The sequence below is a fragment of the Mycetomoellerius zeteki genome, unplaced genomic scaffold, assembly GCF_001594055.1.
Source record: "Mycetomoellerius zeteki isolate Tzet28-1 unplaced genomic scaffold, Tzet1.0 scaffold232, whole genome shotgun sequence".
Lineage (NCBI taxonomy): Eukaryota > Metazoa > Arthropoda > Insecta > Hymenoptera > Formicidae > Mycetomoellerius > Mycetomoellerius zeteki.
In genome coordinates this window covers 1,565,821-1,589,751 of record NW_017257208.1, presented here as the reverse complement: position 1 = coordinate 1,589,751, position 23,931 = coordinate 1,565,821, and the positions used below count along the sequence as shown (strand labels likewise).

At 39.8% G+C, this 23,931-nt stretch overlaps 1 protein-coding gene across 9 annotated transcripts in view; it reads left to right on the top strand.

Moving 5' to 3' along the window:
* Nucleotides 1–23,566, top strand: part of LOC108723388 (protein turtle) — a 101,991-nt gene extending 78,425 nt beyond the window's left edge. For 6 of the 9 annotated variants that reach the window (XM_018449114.1, XM_018449116.1, XM_018449115.1 and 3 more), the window contains exons 8-16: nucleotides 3,173–3,460; nucleotides 3,652–4,061; nucleotides 4,643–4,914; nucleotides 5,152–5,324; nucleotides 7,316–7,396; nucleotides 10,270–10,455; nucleotides 10,670–10,897; nucleotides 11,432–11,525; nucleotides 20,774–23,566. In XM_018449114.1, the coding sequence (XP_018304616.1) occupies nucleotides 3,173–3,460; nucleotides 3,652–4,061; nucleotides 4,643–4,914; nucleotides 5,152–5,324; nucleotides 7,316–7,396; nucleotides 10,270–10,455; nucleotides 10,670–10,897; nucleotides 11,432–11,525; nucleotides 20,774–21,968 (2,927 nt within the window). In that variant the 3' untranslated portion in view covers nucleotides 21,969–23,566. Of the gene's footprint in view, nucleotides 1–3,172; nucleotides 3,461–3,651; nucleotides 4,062–4,642; nucleotides 4,915–5,151; nucleotides 5,325–5,666; nucleotides 5,721–7,315; nucleotides 7,397–10,269; nucleotides 10,456–10,669; nucleotides 10,898–11,431; nucleotides 11,526–20,773 lie in introns of all 9 variants that reach the window. The other 3 variants (XM_018449118.1, XM_018449119.1, XM_018449120.1) reach the window with 3 other exon arrangements.
* The last annotated feature ends 365 nt before the right edge of the window (nucleotides 23,567–23,931 follow it).

Here is a 23,931-nt window from a genome sequence, read left to right as displayed (position 1 = left end):
AACCGCGGGTATAAACGCAACGTAGTCGGTGATGTAGCAGCACGGTGCGACAGTAGTTTAATAAACACTTTGCAAAAGTGTTTACGTAGTCTCTCACGATACGAAAAGGGGTATCAAGGGTGGCGTTCGAAGCCTTCGTAAATATCGACCGTACATCGCGCATCGGTGGGAATTGCTGATCCAAGTTGGTAAAAACAACGTCGTTAACGATCGCGCGTTAATGTGCACTACGCGTGCAACTTTATGGCAACTGCACGCTCGGATGCGTGATTCTACGAGCGACTCGGAATTCCATTGCCCTCATTTGCTCCGAACTTTACAAACTTTCTCCACCCTTTCCGCAAAGTATCCTTCTCGTGCGCCCGCATGACGTAGCATATATCATCGTCGGCGCGCGAATAATTAAAATATATTCTGTTGATATCGCGCCGCGTATATCGCACCCGCCGTTCGAGATTGAAGAACAAAATTCGCATGGGACAATGGAACGGTGGAACAATGAGAAGAGAGCTTTCAAAGGATCTTTGAAGTTAGCACATTTTCTGCATTTTTGATTTTTTGATATAAGAAAATAAGGAATTTTTTTTATTTTTATGCCAAGTTGTGCAACCTGTTTCACACTGCTTTGAAGCATTTTTTGATTGGTCAATTCGTAAAGTTTTTTCTTCTGGTCAAACATTTGCAGCGTTAAGTGGATTAAACTCTGTAGAATGAAAAGTGCTGCTGGAATGATAATTATTTTATTTAAAAAAAGAACATAAAAGCCCATGTAAGTTCTTGTAGTGGAAAAACATTCTATATTCAATCATCTTATAACTAAGAAATATAAACGTTTCGACTTGTCATTAGATCATCTTCAGTATTATTCGCAAGTTTAGAATTCTAATTTAGTTGAAACTATATAGAACAGTGTCAAATAGAACATATCTAATTATAAATTACGTCGCTTAGTTATCGCTCACATGTCATGTAAATTGAAATTGTAGAACAGTGTCAAGTAATAAAACATATTTAATTATAACTTATATCGTTTGCATATCATGTAAGTAAGCGATATAATTAGAATTCTAAAATTGTAGATAATACTGAGAATAATCTAATAATAAGGTCGAAACGTTTACATTCTTTTATAACGAGATGATTGTATAAAGAATGCTTTTATGCTAAAAGAACTTGCGTAGGCTTTTATGCTCCCTTTTTATAATACTTATTGATTTATTCTCAAAGCCTTTGTATTCATCATATATGTAATAATATTTTCACATTAATAAAATGTTTAAATTAATAAAAGATTTTTATATTAATAAAACGCTAACTTCACAGATCCGCTTTCGGAGTACTTGAATCGAGTTTCTTCGGCGGGTATGAAGTGCTACGTTAATATAAAAAGATATATAAAAGATTTGACACGACGGATACATTCGATTTGATTGGTATTGGCCATCGAGGTAAACCCTTCTTCGCGCGCGTGCCCGAGCATAAATGCAGCGAGGATTGCGAGGAAATACGTTCCTTTCTTTTTTCTCTCCGGGCAACAAGTTCTCATTCCGCGCTTCGCGCGTTTATCAAGATCGTAGATTCAAATTTATTCTTGTCGTGCCGGTGCGGTATGCACCGCTGGCGCGCATTGTAACGCGTCTCTTCGGTGGTGCAACTGGATGCAATATATTGAGACATCGGGCGCGAAGCTTAGAATATCGTTGCTCCCATTTCTGCGGATTTTCGTCTGCGCATGGAACACGATATTTCTTCGGAGAGTTCTTCGGTTCTTTCTTGGCCGTCACGTTTACTTCCGATCACGGCGGCCATATAATAATTCCGAGATCGAAATTTCTGTCGTCGATATTCGCGTCATATCGCCAAAAAGCTATTCCGCAACCTCGAATTTGATTACATCGATACGCGAGGACAGTAAACACCGCAACAATCTGCCAAATGTTTAATTGTTCAAACGTCCGTCAATATATATTTGCAACATCGCAGCACTATAGATGTATCGCAGCGTTCGTTCGCGTGTATAAATTTACACGTTGTTTGCGCGACACCTATACCCTGTTTACTTTACCAACTAGCAATCTCGAATTCGAGCGTGTATATGGATTTTGAGTGTCACACGTCCGAAATTAAAATGTAAAAGCAGAAATGCGACGGAGATTGCAAACGGACGACGGTGTTTATTATCCGAACCATATAATTCACAATCGTAGAATTCGATATATAAATATTGAATGGTAAACAAATGTTTTTCTCTCGTACGGTAACCAACGCGTGCATCCAATCTTGTGCGATGCAATAAAAATAAAGAGTTACTGGTCTATGGATTTTATAGAGTTTTGATTTTATTATCGAGGCGCTTCTTCTTGCAGACCAATAATCACGTCTTTCAACGTATGAATCCCAGTATCGCTAATTCCTCAACAATTCTACGTATGCTCGCTCGATCTCATCACGTTCGAAAGACCTCCTTTTCCCACCCGTTGTCTGGCAACACAGAAATGAAGTAAGCCCATAATCCCGACGAATGACGATAGATCGGATTGCGGAAAATGCCGCGGAATTGCGCGAAGGTGGAGCTCGGTCTTTTGTGCAGCGAGAATCGATCTTCCGTTATAATACGGCGAGATATTCGCTTCTGAAGCGAAGCCGCAAGTTTTGAAATTCTTCAGGCGTGAATACGAAGCGCGAGACGGTCTGTGGGCGTGGACGACGTTTGGATATCGATGAAGATATAATGCACCCTGTTGAGCGCCTTCCCTGCAGACTCGAAGGCGCAGAAATCACGGAGGCGAAAGGCAAATTCGTGACTACACGCGCTCAATTGATGCTTGTATCCTCTTCGCTTATCCATTTGTCGTGACTTTTTTTACTGACGAGCGAAAGAGACATTATCGAGAATCGATCGAGACGCTATAACGCTCTGTTTCTCTCCCTGTCTCTGCTTGACGGCGAGTCAGATGCATCGCGTGCTATCGTCTCTTCCGGGATATCTTTGATAACGAGACAACCAATATCAGCGGTCAATCGGTCACCGCAGATCCTGAATGTGGTAGATACTACTACGAGAATACATCGGTTGCGTTTGGTTTCGGTAACCGTAATCGATATTTTGTCTCTTTGACATCTCGGTCTGTATCTGACGCTAATAAGAATCGTACGTTTGATTGATTTACAGGTGGAGCCGTTATTATGGTGCCGCCGACGAATCAAACGAAGCTAGAAGGCGAGAAGGTGCAATTTTCTTGCGAGGCAAAGGCACTTCCGGGTAACGTGACGGTGCGCTGGTTTCGCGAAGGCGCACCTGTCACAGAGGTCTCGGCTCTGGATACCAGAGTGTCCATCAAGATGGATGGTAGTCTGGTTATCAACCCCGTCAGCGCCGATGACTCCGGTCAATATCTGTGCGAGGTCACTAATGGCATCGGCGATCCTCAGACTGCTAGCGCCTATCTGAACGTCGAGTGTAAGACTTGTTCGAATTATCAAATTAGAATTTGTCAAATTAAAATATGGAATTAAAATTCGAAAAGATTTAAATGTCCAAACACTAAGGATTGAGCGGCGTGTTTTAAACGCGATGCTTAATCTGAGCTCTAAGTATGATTAATGTCCGAAGAATTAATGTCTTTCTCGTGGATTTTTCCCGTGTTTTAGATCCGGCGAAGGTTACATTTACCCCCACTGTCCAATACCTGCCGTTCCGTCTGGCCGGTGTGGTCCAGTGTTACATAAAAGCCAACCCGCCCTTGCAATACGTGACCTGGACCAAGGATAAACGCCTACTCGAGCCTTATCAGACAAAAGACATTGTTATCATGAACAACGGCTCCCTGCTCTTTACACGGGTCAATGAGAATCACCAAGGCAGATATACCTGCACGCCTTATAACGCCCAGGGCACGCAGGGCAGCTCGGGTCCGATGGAGGTCCTCGTACGGAACCCGCCTGTCTTCACCCTCGAGCCGGAAGTAGTGTACACGAAGAAGGTCGGTGAGACGGTCGAGATGCACTGCGACGCTCAAGAGGCCGACGGAACGCAGAAACCAACGATACAATGGCATCGGGTATAGTCTCACTTAGAAAAAAATACGCGTTTAGATTATTAAGCCAAATTTTCGTTATTTTATTTTCATCACCATTTTTAAATACATTTTTTCTTGAACCATAGGTTGTAATAATTATTGCTGGCGAAATGAGCATTTTATCATTTAGATATACAATGTAATACTTAAATGGAACAAATAGGTATAAAAAATGTGGGAATGTATGTGTGTGTGTGTGGAATTTAATACCAAGAGTATTAAATATAATTCTTATTGTGTTGATATTGATATAAATATGAGCATATATGATGTAAATTTAAATGGTATATATTACCATAAGTTTAAAATCCACACCATGTTGTTTATACGCGCTCTCGTATAAAGGAACCACGATAGTGTCGTTGCGCTTGGCTTAGCGCAGAGATACTACCTGTTTCCTGATCAGCACGGCAAGAATTATATTAACATTGCATGATGTTAAATCAATAAATCTACATTTTTCAAAGAATATACATTAATCATCGGCAGTTCTAATGTTAGAAAGTATTTTTAACGAGTTGTCTTGTCGTAATTTTATAAAACAATTTCCAAAATTATCTCAGAGAGATGGCGGACCTATTCAACGCACACGCTCGAAGATTGTCGGTGGCAATTTAACCATAGAAAGCCTTCGACGCGCAGATTTCGGGTTTTATCAGTGCGTCGCCTCCAACGAAGTTGCCACCATCTCAGCCTCGACGCAACTGATCGTCGAGGGAACGCAACCCCATGCACCTTACAACGTGTCGGGCACTGCCACGCAATTTGCGGTATCGCTAACTTGGTTACCAGGTTATTCCGGTGGTCCTGATTACAAGCAAGATTATACTATCTGGTGGGTATACGAGATAGGCTTACAGGTATTACCATTATTAAGGTTCTACGACGCGTACTATAATTGGCCGAATAACAAGAGATGATAATCCTCCATATCGCAAAAGCAATTTTACTTGTATAGCACGTGTTATAGCCATCAATATCACTTACAAGTGATAAAATTTTTTAAACCTATTTTGAAAATATTTTATAATCTTTAACATTTTATTTTTATTTTATTGTTATCTCCGCTCAGGTACAGAGAATCGGGAACTTCGGAATGGAAGACAATCCCCGTGACTCCATCGGGCAGCACATCGGTGACGATCAACAATCTTACGCCTAGTACTCTCTACGAATTTCAAGTAATCGGGAAAAACGCCCTGGGCGAGGGAATGTTGAGTAAAGTCATCACAGTCAGGACGCTCGGTAATATAAACTGCGTGTTACGTTCAAATTATTTTGGCTATTGTTTTTCACAAATTTGACCGAAGTTTATCACAAATTTCATAAATAAGAGACCTGCAAAGAATGTATATAAATTTAAAACGAGCAAAACTCGATGATCTCGAAACAAATATTAAACTATTTCACATCATGTTCTATCAATTAATAATATTAACTATAGATATTTTTATTCAGTATTAATGCTAATCTAATGAATAGTAACTAACAAATCGCTAATCATTTATTCGCTGATTAACAAACTAATCTTCACTATTTCAACTATTTGTATAAATTTCTTTCTCATATCTATCTGCATTCTCCAAGACGTTAGCTTGCCCCAGTCGGCGACTGATCAACCCGCCTCTTCGGATCAAAGTGGTAAGATACGAATGAAGTTATTGCTTACGACGCGATTACGGTTTTAAAATGGAAAAAACAGTGAAATGTTGAAAATGATGAAACTCACGGGTAAAAAATGTTTAATAAAAAAGCGACGCATTTTACGTGAGCCATCTCAAAAGTGTTTATACTGTCGTAAATTTAAAACGCGTGAAATGCATCGGGGGTAACGTAAAATACAATTTCTTCAAGATGTTAAAATCGACGATTTTTGCTGCTAGTTCAAATCTGCAAGCTAGCGAAACGCGATCGGTTGTTGGAATATCTCGAAATATCCGCGAGCCGTGCGATTCACTTCGTAAGCTGAGAATGGCATCTCGATGACTGTTGAAGAGAAATTCATACGTGAGGGGTGTCGTTCTCGTCTCACTCTGCTCTGATCCTCTCATCGGCATATCGATCCGAGAGTCGAAAAGTCGCGCGACTTCTTCGGCTAGAACCGTAAGGTGGAAAAAAAAAAGAAAAAAGAAGGAACAAAAAAGTAAGAAGAAGGCGACAAGATAAGAAAAGGTGAGGAGGCAGGGGGACAACGAATGCGGATGCGGAATGAGGCGAGGAGCAGAGAAAACCGAGAAAAAGGGATGGAGGGAAAGAACGGAGACTTCCGTGGCGACTTATCGTATCGGAAAACCCATCGAGCCGTTCATTCTGCTTCCGCTTTTATTTCCTTCCCTCGAATCCACCGGTTCATTGCCTTCCATTTGTACACACCGTACCTCGAGCATCCCCGATACCGGCAGCTAGGGATTTCTATCTAGTTACCTTTCAAGCGTTTCTTTCGCCTATCTGACTCTTTTCTCGTTGTACCTTTTTCTCATTGTAACGCTTTTTCGCTCCTTACATTTGTATCCCACGCACAAACCCGCATCATCATTGGTTGGCTCGTTAGCCTACACCGACAAAGGGCCGGCTTCAACAACGCTGGTTAACCACGAAAGGGTTAACTAAATTTTCTTTTTCTATACCTCTACTATTCTATACCTCTCTACACAAAGCGTACTAAAACTCACGTTTCACAGAAATCCTCTAACTTTCGATCTTTTTCAACGAACAATTTATATACATTTTGACACAATTTATGCCCAAGTTTTAAGTTACAATTTTATCCAAGAATAAATTAACGAATAAAATTTGTAAAGATATATCTCGGTTCGTTAACTGCTTTGACATATTTGTGGAAGAAAAATTAAATTTTTAATTTCCAAAATTTAATTTAAAAATCCCTTACAGTGCATAGATACGAAGTTTTGAATAATCCTATATTATGTTCCACATTACGGTACAAAAACAGATATCCAGTAGAGTTAATTGATATTGAGTTAAACAGATACTATAAGTAGAGTTAATTGACATTGATGAAACCTAATACAATTAGCAGAGAATTTCACAATGATCCGCTTAGATTTCATTCCGAAGAATCTGGAAATAAATCACAGTTTATTTTGCAATTTTACGAAACTTTTCAATGTATGAATGGCAATTCATTTACTTTTTAAGCAATTTAATTTAATTTCTTTTTAAGTTTTGCTTCATTTTCTTTTAAGTTTTTCTGTTTATTTTTTTTTTCATTTCAGACATTCTTGATTACAATACCCTCGTATTACCGACTGATTCCTCAGGAAATCCCGCGTTTCCGCCAATCATACGACCGAAAGGTATATTTTCATTTTTTTTTATTTATATTATATTATATGTATTTAATGGAATAAAATAAAAAGAATCCTTAATTTTATTTTCTGTATTAGATAGCGATATTATCGAACGGTTATTATATGATTTTATTAAAATGTTCGAAAGTGTTCGTCGTCGCTTTCACACCGCCCACGCGTTATTTACAGTCAATGTGATCACGATGACATACAGTCGTCATTCTCCGTCTCTGTCTCACAGAATCTTTGGCAAGAATCTTTCGCGCCGCTGAAGAAGGCGAGGATAAAAAATCCATTTTTTCCTCCAAGAATGTCTTTCGTTTCGCATGAAGGAGATTAACCGCTATTAAATGCTGTGGTGGACATGAAAATAAGTGTTAAGCAGTCCGACAAGGCAATAAGAATGAAACGCGTGTTCGCGCACACCCACGCTCGCATACAGTTCGGCATACCGCGAGGAAGGTACAGGGGAAAATAAAAAACGAAATCCTCTTAGCCGCGGCGTACGGAGAGAGCTAGACGGGAGGCATTCCAGGAGGGAGAGCAGGAAATAACATCATACATTTTGCACGTAGCAGACGGTTCCAAACAATCTACTCCGCTTTGGAGCTGAATAAACCCAAGAAAGTTTTAGTTGCCTCTCTCGTGAGTCGAGTTTCAATCATATTCGGATCGTCGGGCAGAATAGTGATGCGAATAAAAAAAAAGGGAGAGAATAGCAATACAATTTCAGCATCCAACAGTTTTTATACGTAATTACATTGAAGTGAAAACTTTATATTATAATTTGTATTTTTTCGCGTAGCAGTTTTAATATTCATTTGTTTAATGTAATGCATTGTGTATATTTTATAATAAAATTTTTATGAAAAAAAAAATGTAATCCTCGACTATGTTCTTCCATAGGGAATAATAACTATTATATTTACGCAAAACTAATAAAATATTATATAAAATCCTCGCCTGTGTAGATGCCAGTAAAAACGAAAAAAAGTGCTCATAACAGACAGTTTGGGGAAGAGAAAGAAAATAACTTCATACATTTTATACACAAAGCAAATATTCGAAACAATACAAGTCGCTAATTTTGCAATTTTGTGGCCAAACCAAGCTATTTGCCAGGGTTATTTTCAATTTTTTCACATCAATTTCATATGGTTCCATGATTATGTGATGAAAAACCAAAAGGTTCGTTGCTATTAAAATTACCCAAACGCCACAATTTATTTTGCGTACGTCCACAATAAAAACGATTTTTTTTTTTGCGAAAATAATTTGCCGTATTTATTTCTTCATCTCTACACACATTAGAGTGAACGAAAGTCAATTCACGTACTAATGTACCGAGAGAATTTCGAACGTTTTCTTTTGATTTTGAAAATTCGACTCAATTTTGCCGACTTGACGATAGATTGATCAATTTTGAATGGCACTAAAACGTTGCGTCTTTCAAATCGCCAATATAAAGAAAATTCGCAGCTTCGATAAATTCGTCTAGTGTTTTAAACAAATGTAAAATGATCACATTGTGATTCTACCATCCGACTAATAACTAAGAAAAAGTATCGTTTGCGTAATCAACAAAATAAGCAAACAAATGAAAGAGTTTTTACGTTTACTGGTCGCGATTTGTAGAAAGAACGAGTCAATTCCGTAAATTCTGTCGAAGTATTTTCCAGAACAGCGGCCATTAAATTGATACGAGGGAAATAGGAGAATAGTACGAGATATTTGCTTTGTTGGAATAAACCCGTGGAGCAGATTGGGTGAATCAGAATATAACGGAACATAAACAAAAAAAAAGAAACTGAAAGCCAAATAAAATATTTGTACTTCTTCGTGCGAATTATTATTCGTGTAGTGCGAGTTGTTTTCTTGCTCGTATTTTTTAACACACCTCTTTTTTTATTACAATTGTGTATTGCAATGCACGGTATGAAATCATGCTATTGCTATAAAAGAAATAGTGTCACTCGGACGTTAATAAGATCAACGCCGAAAGTAATTAGGTTGTAACATTAATGTGTAAGAAGTGATGAAAGAAGCTGATCTCATGTTCGACCAATCCAATTAACAAGTCATATCAATAATCATTTCATTCTGATCTAGTGACTGCGATTCAATGACTGGAATACACGTAGACTTATTCATGTACACTCTTTTTTTTACTTTTTTGTCGTTTATATAATACCAAATACTCGTATATTATATTACGCAAAAGAAATAATACGAAAGTGTCAGTCATTTTGAATCTCGTAGCATGTCGATAATTTATTGCAGACATTCACCATCATGTATACAAAAATAATGAATATTTAAAATTCCTATCTCAAAAAGAGCATAGTTTATCCATCATGTTTATACTAGCACATTTGCTCATATCAACCAATGCAAAGAAATTTTTTCCCTTTTTTTGTGTAAACGACATATCGCAGTCGACCCAAATACGTGACGATGAAAAAAGTCAGACATACAACTCGATGGCGCGATGGATTTGATAGATGCGAAAATGTCGCTGCGGTTGGAACGGCGTTAACGTTTTCATCAAAAAAAGCTTTCCGCTGGCACTGCAACTCGGTGCATCACCGAAATTATTCTGGAATTACGACAACAACATTTATTTGCTGACGCCAAAGAGATTTTTCCCTACGTTGATTTTTTTTTTCATTTCGCATATATATAGCACACGCAAAATTTTAAATCTCTCTCTGCTTTATTACTGAAAGAAAAAAATTATTTGTTCGTATTGCAGCATTAAAAATACCAAACAACGTAAAATTATAAAATTACAAGTGCAAGATATATTATCTTACATTGACTTATTAAAATTAACTTATTCAACTTCCAATTGACCTAATCGTCATGATTTAAATTGCCAGGACCAAAGCCAGGTTCTCCCAAGAATCTCACGGTGACGGAAATCAGCAACGGTTTCTTAATAACCTGGCAACCTCCTTCGGAAAAAACCCATCTTATCCAATACTATACTATCAAGTACAAGACGGACGGACCTTGGAAAACGCTCAACAAGGGCCAAATACGACCCGAGGAGACCAGTTATTTAGGTGAGATACCTTTTTCTCTCTTTGTCTTTCTCTCTCTCTCTCTGTCTGTTGATCGCAATGATTATTATGCATAAAATTTCTTACGAGCATCGGACAGGCGTTCAGCACCGAGTACCAGTAATTTCAAAACACTCATGAACCAATATTACTTATCGAATCTGACTTTCGAGAGTACGGCTTTCATGCGATTTCCGTTTAACGCGAACGCCCACAGTGAAGAACCTGGTCGGTGGTAGGACCTACTATTTCCAAGTGTTCGCCAACTCAGCCACGAATTACGGCGCGAGCGACCAGGTGAAGTTTCCCGTGCCGGCTCGTGTTAAGCACAAAGCGATCACCGCGGGCGTTGTGGGCGGCATCCTCTTCTTCCTTGTCGCCATCATCCTCAGCATATGCGCGGTGAAGATATGCAATAAACGGAAGAGACGAAAACAGGAGAAAGGTATGAACGCCCCGTGGCGTTATCGACGTATCGTACACCATTTTGCCCGCAATTCGTCTGGACCTGTGCTCCTGGTTGTGTCGTCTCTATATTGATTTTTGTATGAGAGACAAAGTTCTCTCAAAGAAGCTTCATGAAATTAACACTATATACAGTGAAGATATTTAATGGAATTATAATTAAACGCTTTCGCTTAATCGTTTGGCTCTAAATGTGTATAATTTTAATCTACTAACTCTGCTAATTAATTATTTTAATTCAATAAATTATGTCTTTTGAACGAAACAGTGTATCTAACAATAAGTTAGGTAATGTAAGTTAACTTTTGTGAATATTGTTCGTTATTTCTCTTATTTGGTCCGTCCTAGGCCCGCTTATTTTGTAACTTTTTACTAAAAACTCGCTTTGTGACAGCCGTTTGTATTCAATGCCCAGGACTGGTCAAAGAGACGGCTACGATTTGGCAACACAGGCACCAGGCATGCACCTGTGAACCTGAACATTCATAGTTAACATAGTTATGTAACATTGTAGAACTGCTTTCAGCGTATAATATGGTGGCCTGCCGGGTCACCGACGCCAGGAACGGCGCAGGGCAGGGGCCCCAGGGAACAGTGCCTTTGAAAAAGTGAGTGTCTATCATCCGACATACCATTATTCTCTCAAGGTCCAGGGAATCTTAACTTACGATGCTTTGGAGAATTCTTAAAGGCTCCAATCATACGACAAGTAGACCGAAGGGGTCGCAGCTGCACTAGAAATTCGTTTCATCTATCAATTAAAATCTGAGATTCGCAAAAATATATAAAATTCAAACACATACCATAATTAATAATTTGAGAAATAACATCTCTTCCAGTTGTAAACAAATATTTCGTACGATAAAATTTTCCGAGTATAATCCAATATATAAATAATAATTTCGTAACAATCAATAAATGTTCGTAAACGAATTCTGACGGTAACGCAAATGATTAGCAAAGTAGAGTTAAAACGACGTCTCTTCAGAGGCCGGAGAGGCCACTGTGCGTTTGATTAAGATATGGAATAGGTAGTACAAGTATTGAATATCGATTTTGTACCGTCAAAATGCGTCACAGAGTGCAGATGCGACTTCGAAGAAACATATATCACTTAGGTTTAGCCAGAACTAGCGATTAAGTCCATTCCACCCCCTCTTAACGAGCAATAGGCGACTGAAGCACCGCAAGCATTTACGAAACCTCTCATGAATAATCTTCTAGTCAACAGATATTCGAACATTCACTTCTAATATAATTATACATATAATTACGCAATATACAATTTAATATTTATATTGTTCTGGGTGTATCAAAATTCATATATACTTCGTATCGCTTTTACGCCAACGACTTTCTTGTACAGCCACATCTTTAATGATAATCCCTCTTATGGCACTTCTCAAATTAATAATACGGCTCGATCATTTTACGAGCTAATCGGAAGTAACGATGACATGCCGTTGTCGTACCAGCGACACGTTTACAAAGACATATACGACCGCAAGACTTAGCGAGACGTACGGAGAGAAATCCATTCTCTCTCCTGCCGTCAGCTCGATCCACTTTGACAAAGGACAAGCGCTATCCCTCTGAAACGGGGGATTAAGGAAACGAGGAACGACAGAACCTCTTTTGATCTACTTGCGCCATACATAACACTATGAGCTTCTAGATGTATATATCTCGTAGCAATTAAACCGGCAGACTAAACCGCAGCAGCAGAGGTATTCTGGACGAGGTTGGAGAAATGATCTTTCGATAATCGATAAGTAATTTACGCAAACACTCCCACGCGCAACACCACGTGCGTGCGTGCATGCGTGCACGTTTCCATTAGACATAAACGAAAGAATCGAGTTCGCTATGTGCGATCTGGCGCTTCGAATCGAATCGGATTTCGTGGCTGGAATCAAATAACACGCGGCGAATCGTACGCAGCGAATAATTGCGAATGCGATAACCAATTCGTTTTTCCCGCATCGAAACTCGTTTTTTCGAACGATGCGGGAATATACGAAAAGAAACGAGAGTTGCGCGTAAGAGACGGGCACAGCTTTTCGCAAATAAATGAACCGGATCAACTACAGCGGTCTCTATTACATTCATTCGATTTAAAAAGCGCGAGAGAAACTCGTGGAACAATACTGAATGCAAATATAATTATTTTATTAAATTAATAAAGAATAAGATCTCGTATTTTTTTTTTATACAATCGCGAAATCGCGTGATTTGATTCTACCGAGAAACGGACGCCTCGATTTGAATCGCCGTGAACGCGATTCACGCGATCTGGAACACGGACACACCGACAAAGGAAGCTACGAATGAGAAAATGAGAATGAAACAGGCAGACGTGCGATCGTCGTATTTTTCGACGCATCCCGCGTATGCACGAGAGGAAAAAAAGAGAAAAGAAAAGAGAAAAAAGACAAGCCAGGGCGTAGCGCGTGGGGCGTTCGGCTTATTAGTGATTTCACGCCAAGCGGACTGCACGTGTAGTAGCGGATAACACAGTTGTGACTCTTGTTATGATTTCCATCGCGGCATCCAAAAGTCCACAATACGACTGCAGTGATGCCTATTCTGGATCGTAACTCGTCATTGACTTCGCGCCGCCTCTTTACTGTACATATATCTCGTTGTTCATTTCCGGCCGACCCTGAACCCGCGACGAATTTTACAACAATTCATTCGACCCAGTCATATTCACTATCATCGTTTTATCAGCTGCACCGTTGCCCTTGCTTGATTCTCTCGAGTGCAATTATTAGCGGTACTGTCGTACCAAATTTCAATGCTTCTCGTGTGTCTTGTCGTGGCACTTATCGTGAGGGTGCTAATAGAGATCCAGTCTTCTTTATCCCGTTCCTTCGTGAATTATATTTTTACACGCACAGGCAACATGTTCACGCTCATGCTTCCACAATACGAACCTCGATCCATCAATCAAACGTAGAGGAGAAGATGGTATTATGGCATCCCAGTTACATTTTATACAATAACTTTGTTAATAATCAATATTAAGTTTAAAATTTGACAATTATATTCGTTAAAATGTTGTTGAATCAATTCTTGACTCAAAGTTACGAAATATTTATTACTTAGGATACTATTAATAAAAATGTAGTGACATTTGCAATGACTCGAAGAAAAAAATGGGTGGTAATGTGGCCTTTTATAAAAATAGCCTTAAAATATTAATTTTGTTTAGAAAACAGCATTTGGTTACAAAATTAACAAAAAAAGTGAAACATTTTAAAATGTATGCAAATGAATGTATATATACATTCACATAACTTCTGTATATAAGCTGCTCGGTATTAAAAATCTCAGCACTAAAAATAGTACACGTAATATAAACTATAGATTAATCGTATAGCTATACAATCGATTATCGAATAATTATTTTGATATGAAAATCTCAAAAAAGAGGTTGTGAGTAATCAATATCCATAGATGGCCACATTAGCAAAATGCCATGGTATTGTTTAAATTTTCATAACTCAAAATATATACAGTCAAATAAAATGTTAAATAGCAAATAACACACTCAAAAATACATATATTCATGTGATAATACGCTCAAATTTAAGAAAAATGAGGAAGTAGGTGTAATTAAATGCTAAAGTGTATCTCAGAAACGTTTCGAAATACTTGAAAGTAAAAATGCGTTATAATAAGTGCTGGCTATTAAGTATTGGTAATGTTAGCGTCATGATGTAACGGTGAGCTACTGAACTAATAATTCCATAAGTAATCATTAGGATTCGCTATATAATAGCGGAGATATTAAGGGAGGTCACGATATGTACAAGGGTGGCCATAATACCATCTTCTCCTCTATCGAGACCGAATACGATCGCACGATATCTAATACAGATTTTCTCATAGATTCGAAGCCGATTGCGAAGCCATTCCAAAATGAACTGCACATATATGTAATTATAAGTCAAAACTAAATTTCGCAGCCATGGCGCTGTGTTCTGGACTATTGTCTTCTACATCGTCTAATTTGCGATCAAGCATGCGCTTTTGTAATTGATATATTCGAATATATTAATAGTCCTCCTTTTTCATTTCTTTTACTATAATCAGCAGACTAGCTCTCTTATTAATATATTTCAATGTGGAGATATTGCTACCATAATCTAGACTTGATACTGCCTTGCGTGTAACTGTTCTACTGTCTCCAATCCTACAAAGTATCTATTTCATGCCTCTATCATGTGTCATCCATCGTCACCCTCATGATAAGTTGAAACATTCGTTGTGCAAATTTTCATTGAAAGTGCGGCCGCGTTTGTCGAGAATTATATCGAGAGACTTATATCGATATTGCACGTTTATATATACCTACATGTTATATATCCAGAACGGGCTGGACGGTTCAGCCACTGCCAAGAGTCTTTTTTTTCTGAGGCCCGCATTCGTGGTCAAGTGTCTGGGCTGTGTGCCGAATAGAAGCAACGATTGCAATTTTCTAATGCTCCAACAATGTCGGACACGAGACATTACGCTAATTTTTCCCGGACAGTGATAATCTCATCTTGAGACAGAAAAATTTAATAAAATTAAAATAAGTTAAGGCCTTAACGTAATTTTCTTCCATACGTTAAATAATGCCACGTATTTTTTCTGATGATGATTGCAATCGATATGCTTATCGGCTAGATAGCTCGAAATATCGACTACGAATACAGGCCTAAAACGATTTCGGTGCTATGTACTTTGGTTACGATCAGAGCAAGGATCAGAAGAGAGCCGACGCGAACTAGAGAATAGTGTCAAGGGTCGTGAGACTTTGGAGAGGAAGGACGCAGGGTGATACTTCGTAAACGTTATCAGTTCGAAAGCGTGAAAGAAAGGAATTGAAAAGAAAAGCGCCGGTAGATAGTAGAGTCAATCGATCGTAGTCAATAAAGAGATTTCCCAGCTACCTTTCTCTCAATCTCTATTTTTTATTTCTTTCGTCCTGCGTCTCCGACCCTAAATCGATTCTCGCGCAAAACGGCAACCGTGAGAAAATCGACAAGCAAGTCAAGCCAGCTAAGATAGCCGTTGCGACAAAAAGGAAAAAAAAACGAAAAAGAAAAAATGAAAGACAAGACGATAAGAAATCGTGGGCGTCTCTTGTCCTCCTCTCTCTCTGTGTTTTCTGTAGGTCGACAAATCTAAACGCGTGCGGCGAGTCAGTCTCGACGCTGACCCGTTGCAGCCCGTTGAATCCGCAACTACCACCACCACCACAACCTCTTCATCAATCACCACTTCCTACGCAAGTAACCACCCCCGCCACTGCCACCTCGGAGCCGGTCCACGAGCAGGCCCCCCCGAACCGTGATCGTGACCATCACGCACTCCACCTCGATAATCGAGATTACGAGAGCGTGTTTATCATAGAGAGGCGGAACAGTAAGCCTAACCTCCGCTAGCCACACAGAAAAAAACCAAGTACTACCACTACTACTATTACTACTACTACTGCTACTACTACCACTACCTATTACTGCTACTACTACCGCTACTACTGCTACTATTACTACCACTACTACGTACCCGAGACCACGGTTGCTCCCAAGAACCATGAAAATAAGCTCCCGCCGACGGTATACGTATATGTGTTTGTGTGTGTCTAAACACGTTGTACCAAGCGGTCCGTCGATCGATCGAACGAACTGTCAGATCGATTTCATTCTCCGTCAGTCGTCGATCTTCCTCGGTCGATCGAGCGAGCGAAACGCCAATTGCCGGTGGGATACATGCCCGTTACTACTACTACTAGTACCGCTACTACTCTACCACTACTGCTACTACTACCTACTACTATGCGAGACTACAGCTCTGCAATGTTACCTGCTAGGACCTACTAATCTACTACCACCTACTACTATCTACTACTACTTAGGATGATTGTCATGACTGTAGATGAGATCTGCAATACAGGCAAAACAGCTAGGAGTTCACACTAGTAACATCCAGTCAGTACCCTAATACCTTCGTTCGACGGTCTTAGGGAGTACATAGATAAGGAAGATCGAGGCAAGGCGGTAGATTTCTTTCTCTTTTTTTTTTTCAATTCTTTTCTGCCGATCTGCGATAAATTTTTTGCGATTTTTTCACGTACTGTTCTACATTACATTCACTGTCATTAATATATCGATCTACATTGCTTCATTTATGTAATATTTCGAGAACGAACCGGAAGTAACTCCCAGCGCGGTGTCCGCCTCTCTGCCAATCTATTATCGTGCTTTACTCATTTCATTGCTCTTTTATTGCGTGTACATATTTCTTCGCTCTATATAGGATTCATTGTCACGCGCGCTTATTATTATATAAGCATAAATTGTTATTACCTACTTTGAGTCAATCTATTCCTTCATTCTTCACATTATTGCTTCTTTGTGAAAATCATCATTATGATATATCTTCTTTCCTTTACCAAATTACAAAGTGTATAACTTATCTTTATATTAGTGTTTAATTTCCTTTTTTATCATTAACTGGCAAATTTGCGCCAAACGCAATATGTTCGAGAGGTGCAACATCTATTTAACTATTCTTTTCTTTCTCGAAAACATTTTATCTCAGAGAGTGCAGTAACTATTCTAAATGGTTTTCAATGTCTTTTATATGAAAGACATCTATATTTTATTATTTTCAAACCCTAGCTTTCAGATAGATTGCGCCTATTGAATAATTCAGTAACTTTATTGTGTTCTCTTTGCGATATTTTTAAACTTCTTTATCTCATATAATATGCTTAATATCTTTTTATCGCTAATGTATTCTTTGCCGCATTTGCATTCACTATTTTGCAATTCTTCATATTTAATTTTTATTTATATTATCTATTAACATTAAACTATCATTTGTATATTTCTTTTGCTTTTACAGCGCTCAACATGATAGCAATACTTTTCAAAGTATGTCATATATTTCTTTATATTTTTCTTCTATAAATATTTTCACATATTTACACATTTTAATTATTAATATCTTGCAGATTATTATTATAAATATGACACTAAGAGGTATATCAACAATTCAGCATTTATTCACATTACTGTATCGCTTGACTTTAAAACTTTCATTATGACGACGCTTTCATTTATCACTTATCTACTCAATTAATTGTTAATTGACAGATAAATTTGCGGCGACTCGATGTGTTGTTCATATAATGAATTTTATTCCACATCATTTATCTACGTTGTTTCTTTCGAAAATTATTTCCGTAGAAATTGCCTTGTATTTTAAAAAAATAATTCATAACCATCGAGTTTCCTTATGATAGTTACTTTTCTTAATTTTCATACACCGCGCAATGAACATTTCTCTTAGATGAATTCTTTTAGCAATTCTTGGATGATTTCTTTTAGCATCTATTAAACATTACTTCATAAACAATCAGCAGAAAGTTACTGGTATGTTTTCATAACTTCTCGCATAAATATTCACGTATAAATATATTTTCATCTATCAGAATTTGTAATAATTGATCTGTTTATAAAGATTATCCAGTAACTTGCTGTATATTTCTAGATCATTTGAGCATGTTATTTAATATTACATAACGTTTACAAGGCATCTCTAATTAAAGACGAGTCATAATAATATGTAAAGAATTTCGAAGCACATTTCACCAATGCCGTGCTTACCATACCGTTTCACATTACTAATCACTAATCTTAACTCACGTCACATCACGGTATTAATCCACAATATTAGTCTCTTACAACGAGCAATTGCTATTCTCGCAATACTATCCAGTACGATTCTCTGTCCATACATACACATCGCATGTAACACGAGCATCGCCTTTATATTTCGTCATAGATGCGGAAAACAATATTCGTATGTCCGATAATAGTCGACTGACGAATTGGTCGTTATATCGAAGAAACGTTTGTCAGAGGAATCGAATAAAACTTCGATTTGTGCGACACCAAAGATTCAGCGGCATACATATGGCACGTCGGGCTGCAACGATTATTGCGGCGCGCACGGCCACGACGGAGCTCTAATTCAAGCTTCTTGTGTTATTTGATTGTTTCCAGTTTGTCGATTCTAGATGACCAATAAACAGACAGACACGCTCTCACGCTTACACGCGAACACGCGGCAATAAGCAAGGCGGAGATAGGTAAGCCGCGCTCGTTGCGGCCACGCGAAAACTTGTATCCACATATACATATACTCACCGTTGTCGTATCCACCTGTTAATCGTTCACGATGCCTCGTTGCATTATCCCATTCAACCCGTTAAAATTGACGTACACAGTTAAACCGACCCTGCCATCCTTAAATCCGGCCTAAAATTGATTTCAACGACAGTTCGCACTTTTATAATTTACTCGATTGTGTCATAATCTTCGTTCCTACTTTTCTCTTACAGGATCGAGTGCTTCGAGGAGAATGAACATTAAATAACGTATAAAAAATTCAATCAGGTTGTTCAATCGACGTTGCTACGTTTACAAGGATTATCCCATCAAAATGTAAATGACAGTTTATAAATCATATCGTAATTACTCGCGATTTCTTTATTACGAAGCACTCGATCGACTATTCATATACTTGTGCCTCATTTTTCTACATGTTTCGCTATGTCTTTGTTATTTCTTATAATAGTCTTTTCGAACGAGGAAACAGTGTACTGTTCAGAACGCCTTTCAACTTTCGTGTCCAATCCGACATTGATCGAGTCAAATCGATATATGACGATGAAACGCGTCTCCACCGGACACCCATAAGACACTATTTATTATCTATTTGCTCCCTAACACCACCGCCTAGAAGTAACGTTCGGTTATTTAGCGTTATATTTCTTATCATTATCGCTACGATATATTGTTTTTTGTGAATGTAATCGTTGTGTTACAACATTCTCTCTCCCCCATCTTTCCTTGCTGCCGGACCCGAAGGAGGAGAAAAGGTGACGAGTTTCGGAGCACCTAAATCCACAATTGCTATTCACTGATTGAAATCAAAAGAAAATGCAAAAGAATCGCGCAAAAAAATATCTATGAGGACGGAACAAAATTTTACGAGCAAAAAAAAGAAAAAAATATATAAGAAAAATATAAAATTCGTTTTGTGAAAATTAAAGAAAGAAAAAAGATCCATTCACTGCCGAGGCCAATCTATCCACAACCCACGTCACGCCCGACCACTCGTGCACCGGAATGTGCATGCGCATGCCTTCCCTGCCTGCATCCGTTATTCGTTATTATACGTACGAGTAATTAATTATTGATAATTATCTTGCCATATTTAACTTGAACATTGGCATTTACGTTACGTTTGTTCTAGTACTTTATTTTAACTTTCGTTCATTAACGTTGCGTGTCTTTTGCCATTCGTGTTGCACGTATTTATCGTATCCAAACGGCCGATGGACCACGTCGGAGGAAGAAGCGAATAATCTCAGAAGTATTTGTTTTAATAAACAATTTCATCAAATGAATTAGTTCCGCGACACTTCACAAATAAATTCGTAGTGGATACCGAAATTTCTCCACAATATCAATTCGAAGGAAATAAAAAGAAAAAGAAAATACTAAAATTAAAAGAAGTAGATACTATATTTATTATACTAAAATAGCTTACAGCAATAATATCAACGTTCAACAATCACCTATGTATGCCTTTTTATCATTTAATGCACACTTAAATTCGTAATATAATAAAAATTATATATTCATTTTGGAGAAATTTGGGTACTATGGAAAGCAGGCGATAGATCCCGCGTGAATCCTATACGCCAAGATCATCCTCCGACGATCTCGATCGGACCGTGTCTGCCAACTACCACCACCGTGATTGCTCTAACGCTACTTCTGTCCTATAGACCTAGAAAAAGCCGAGTACCAGGTTTAAGCCTCCTGAAGGAGATCCTGAGCCCGGATACCCCGGACTCGTGCCGCTGTCGTCCGCTGGGCAAAATCTCCCGAGCGGCCGACGGCCGCTTCGTCGTGGCGGATTCGGTTCTCAGCTCGGCCAACAACAGCATCCTGGACGTCTCCAGCAGCGACGACGGTGGATTCCTGCCAAAGCAACGGCTTAAGTCCTCGTGGCGACGCCCCCTGGTTGGCATCAGTCAGCTAAGTCTGAGATCCGACGGTAGCGGCGTGTCCATAGGTCCCCTGCCATCAGGTTGTCATCATGGCGTTGTAAATCCTTTGGCGAGGATACCGCCCGCAAATGTTTGTACGATCACGTCACCTAGGTTCCTGGCCAGTTCGCCGAGCGGGGCTCAGGTCCCCTGGACGCCTTTGTACTTCAGCGATCTCAGCTCTGTCAAACAACCATCCTCTGGCGAACGTTCTTTCCCGACGCCACCCGGCTACCTCCAGCTTCGCAGCGTGCATCAACGATACAGCCAAGAGTTACCGTCGCTTAAGGCGATTCATGCCGAGTCGAGGCGGTTCGTGCCGGTTCAACCGTTAGCAACGTCTTCGCCGCCGCAGCCGGCTGGACGACCTAGGGCGAGGTTGCCGCCAAGACACGCCAGGCACGCCAGATCGGCACCAGAGCTCGCTGCCTCGCCCGACCTGGAGACTTCGCCTGAGAGCAGATCAAGTAGTTCGGGTTTCGGCAGCAAGAATACCTCGCAGCAAAACCAGAGCTCAAGAAGTGGTAGTACGGTCGCCGAATGGAGACCGCCACCTTACAGGCCACCTCCGCCGCCGCTGGTGGGTCGCTGGCTTGAGCTTCAGAATCAGGCCAAGGTGGGACACACGCACATACAAAATGCCGTGGACGCCGGCAGCGTTGACGGCCACTACGAGTTCGATCCGGTGTCGTGCACGCCGACACCAACGTCGGCCTCGACGCCTACGCGGGAGGAGAGACCGCCGATGCATCAGATCCATACGATCCACGTTCCCCACATCCATCAAGTGCACACGGTACATCAACAGGCACCGAGGTATAGCAGAGAAAACATAGAGGCCCGAGTACAGGCGATGAAGGCGGAATTTCATCAGTTTCGGCAGAGACAGGCGAGAAGACGACAGAGTGCGCACTTGGAAAGTGCATGTTGAAAAATTTGAAGGAGATCTTGACGATCGATCAACGATTCAGTTTCATTAGGACCGCTGCAACGCAAGTCTAACGATCGAGTTGAAACGATTCGAATGGTTGCAGAGTTAAATACATAATGTGTGAGACGAAAGTAATTCTCAAGAGAAGAGCTAAGAGAAATCTCGGAGGAAGCTAGATATCGTTCGCGATTAGATTTTGGTACTGGCTTTCGACTACCGTAGAAGATCGCGTGTTTCAACACGGCGACGACAACGTGATCATCACCGAAGACCAACCACCGCAGCACAACGAGGATCATCATCACACGTGATTCCGCATTTAGAGGAGTTTAAGTCAATTCTAGTAGCTGGTCATCCATCTACAAAAGGAGGCTGTTATAAGCATCAGCTCAGGATACATAAGTTTCGCACGACCACGAGACGGGAGCGACGTAGTAGAACTGTACGTTAAGACGATAATCTTTCGGAGTTTCGCCCGTTTTACCATTTAAGAGGACCGAAGAGTATCCTACGGGGGAAAAAAAAACAATCTCGATATCATTTATTCGGGGGGGGGGAGGGGGGGCTAATAACCCGGCGACGCCGATCGCGCTGGGACGATAATAGAAACGAAGTGCGTAAACGAAAATGTTTGAAGCCGATAATTATTGGTCATATCCCGCGTACACCAACCACGCCTATGTCCGGTTTAGAGGACCGTGATTTTTAACGTTACTATATATAATAATGTAGAGGAACGTACGGAAGAATTAATTCACGGGGGACGAACAAGAAGAGGACGCTCTTTTTTTTAAAACTCAGTGGAACTGTCCTTAGAGCTAGAAAGTGCGCAGAAGAATGAGATACACTCCCGATTGGCTCAAAGGGATGCTAACTGTATCGAAATCGTCCCGTATCACGATCGGGACGAAAGATGATGAGAAGGGAAGACAGAAAAGCAAAAAAATGGAATAGTTACGTCGGCATGATACTCCAAAGAAACTGTACCACTGTACATGCTCCGCGTATACCTTTTAAATATAAGATTAAATTTAATCGTACGCTGTAAGTAATAATTAAAAACGAAAGCAAAACAAAAAAGTAAGATAATCGAAGAATTACCACACACACTCACATACGTACACTCACATATACACACAAACATACATGCATAAACACACACACACACACGCACGCACGCACACACACATACACACATATACACATACTCATACAACACACACAAAATAATTATATCGATGAGCAATGGACTCGAAACGTGATATTAGGCCGAAGCTTGCCTCGAGATTGCTTAAGGACTCACTCGTACTGCACTGCCTGTTTAGGGTTTCGCTAGCGACCCAACATATTATCGGCACAATAATTTTTCTTAAGCAACGTAAAAACGAGAAAATAAGAATAACATTCTTCGAATCTACACGTTCGGCCAGTATAGCACGACGATTGTGTGTGCACGTTCACCACGTGTGTCACTTTGTTGGTGACACGCTGGTTTACCGCCTATCGGCACTTCGGTCGTTCACCGGTCATCCTTCTTGAATTAGATTAGTGACGCGAGCACGCGCATCGACGACGAACGACGTCGATTGGACTCTTAATAAAAAAAGAACAATGAAAATCATTAGGAAAAAATCCTTCAACTGCCAATGAAAAATGAGTCCGATAGTGCGTTCGATTCATTTCGTACGAAGTGTTGACGTTGATTAAATAACTAAAATTAGAGTAATTAAGTGGAGAAGGACGACCGATAGAGACATACCGCCATCACCGCCGGATGGGAGGTGCACGTGCGCACACACGCGCTGGTCGAACCGAAGTTCGTGTGTAATTAGAGAGACGAAGGAGTTATAAAACACGAAAGCGTACACACCATACACACATGACAGACACACAAAGATACATACACTCACAAGCAACAGACAAAGAACACACAGACGCGCACATAATACAAGAGAGGCGTTCT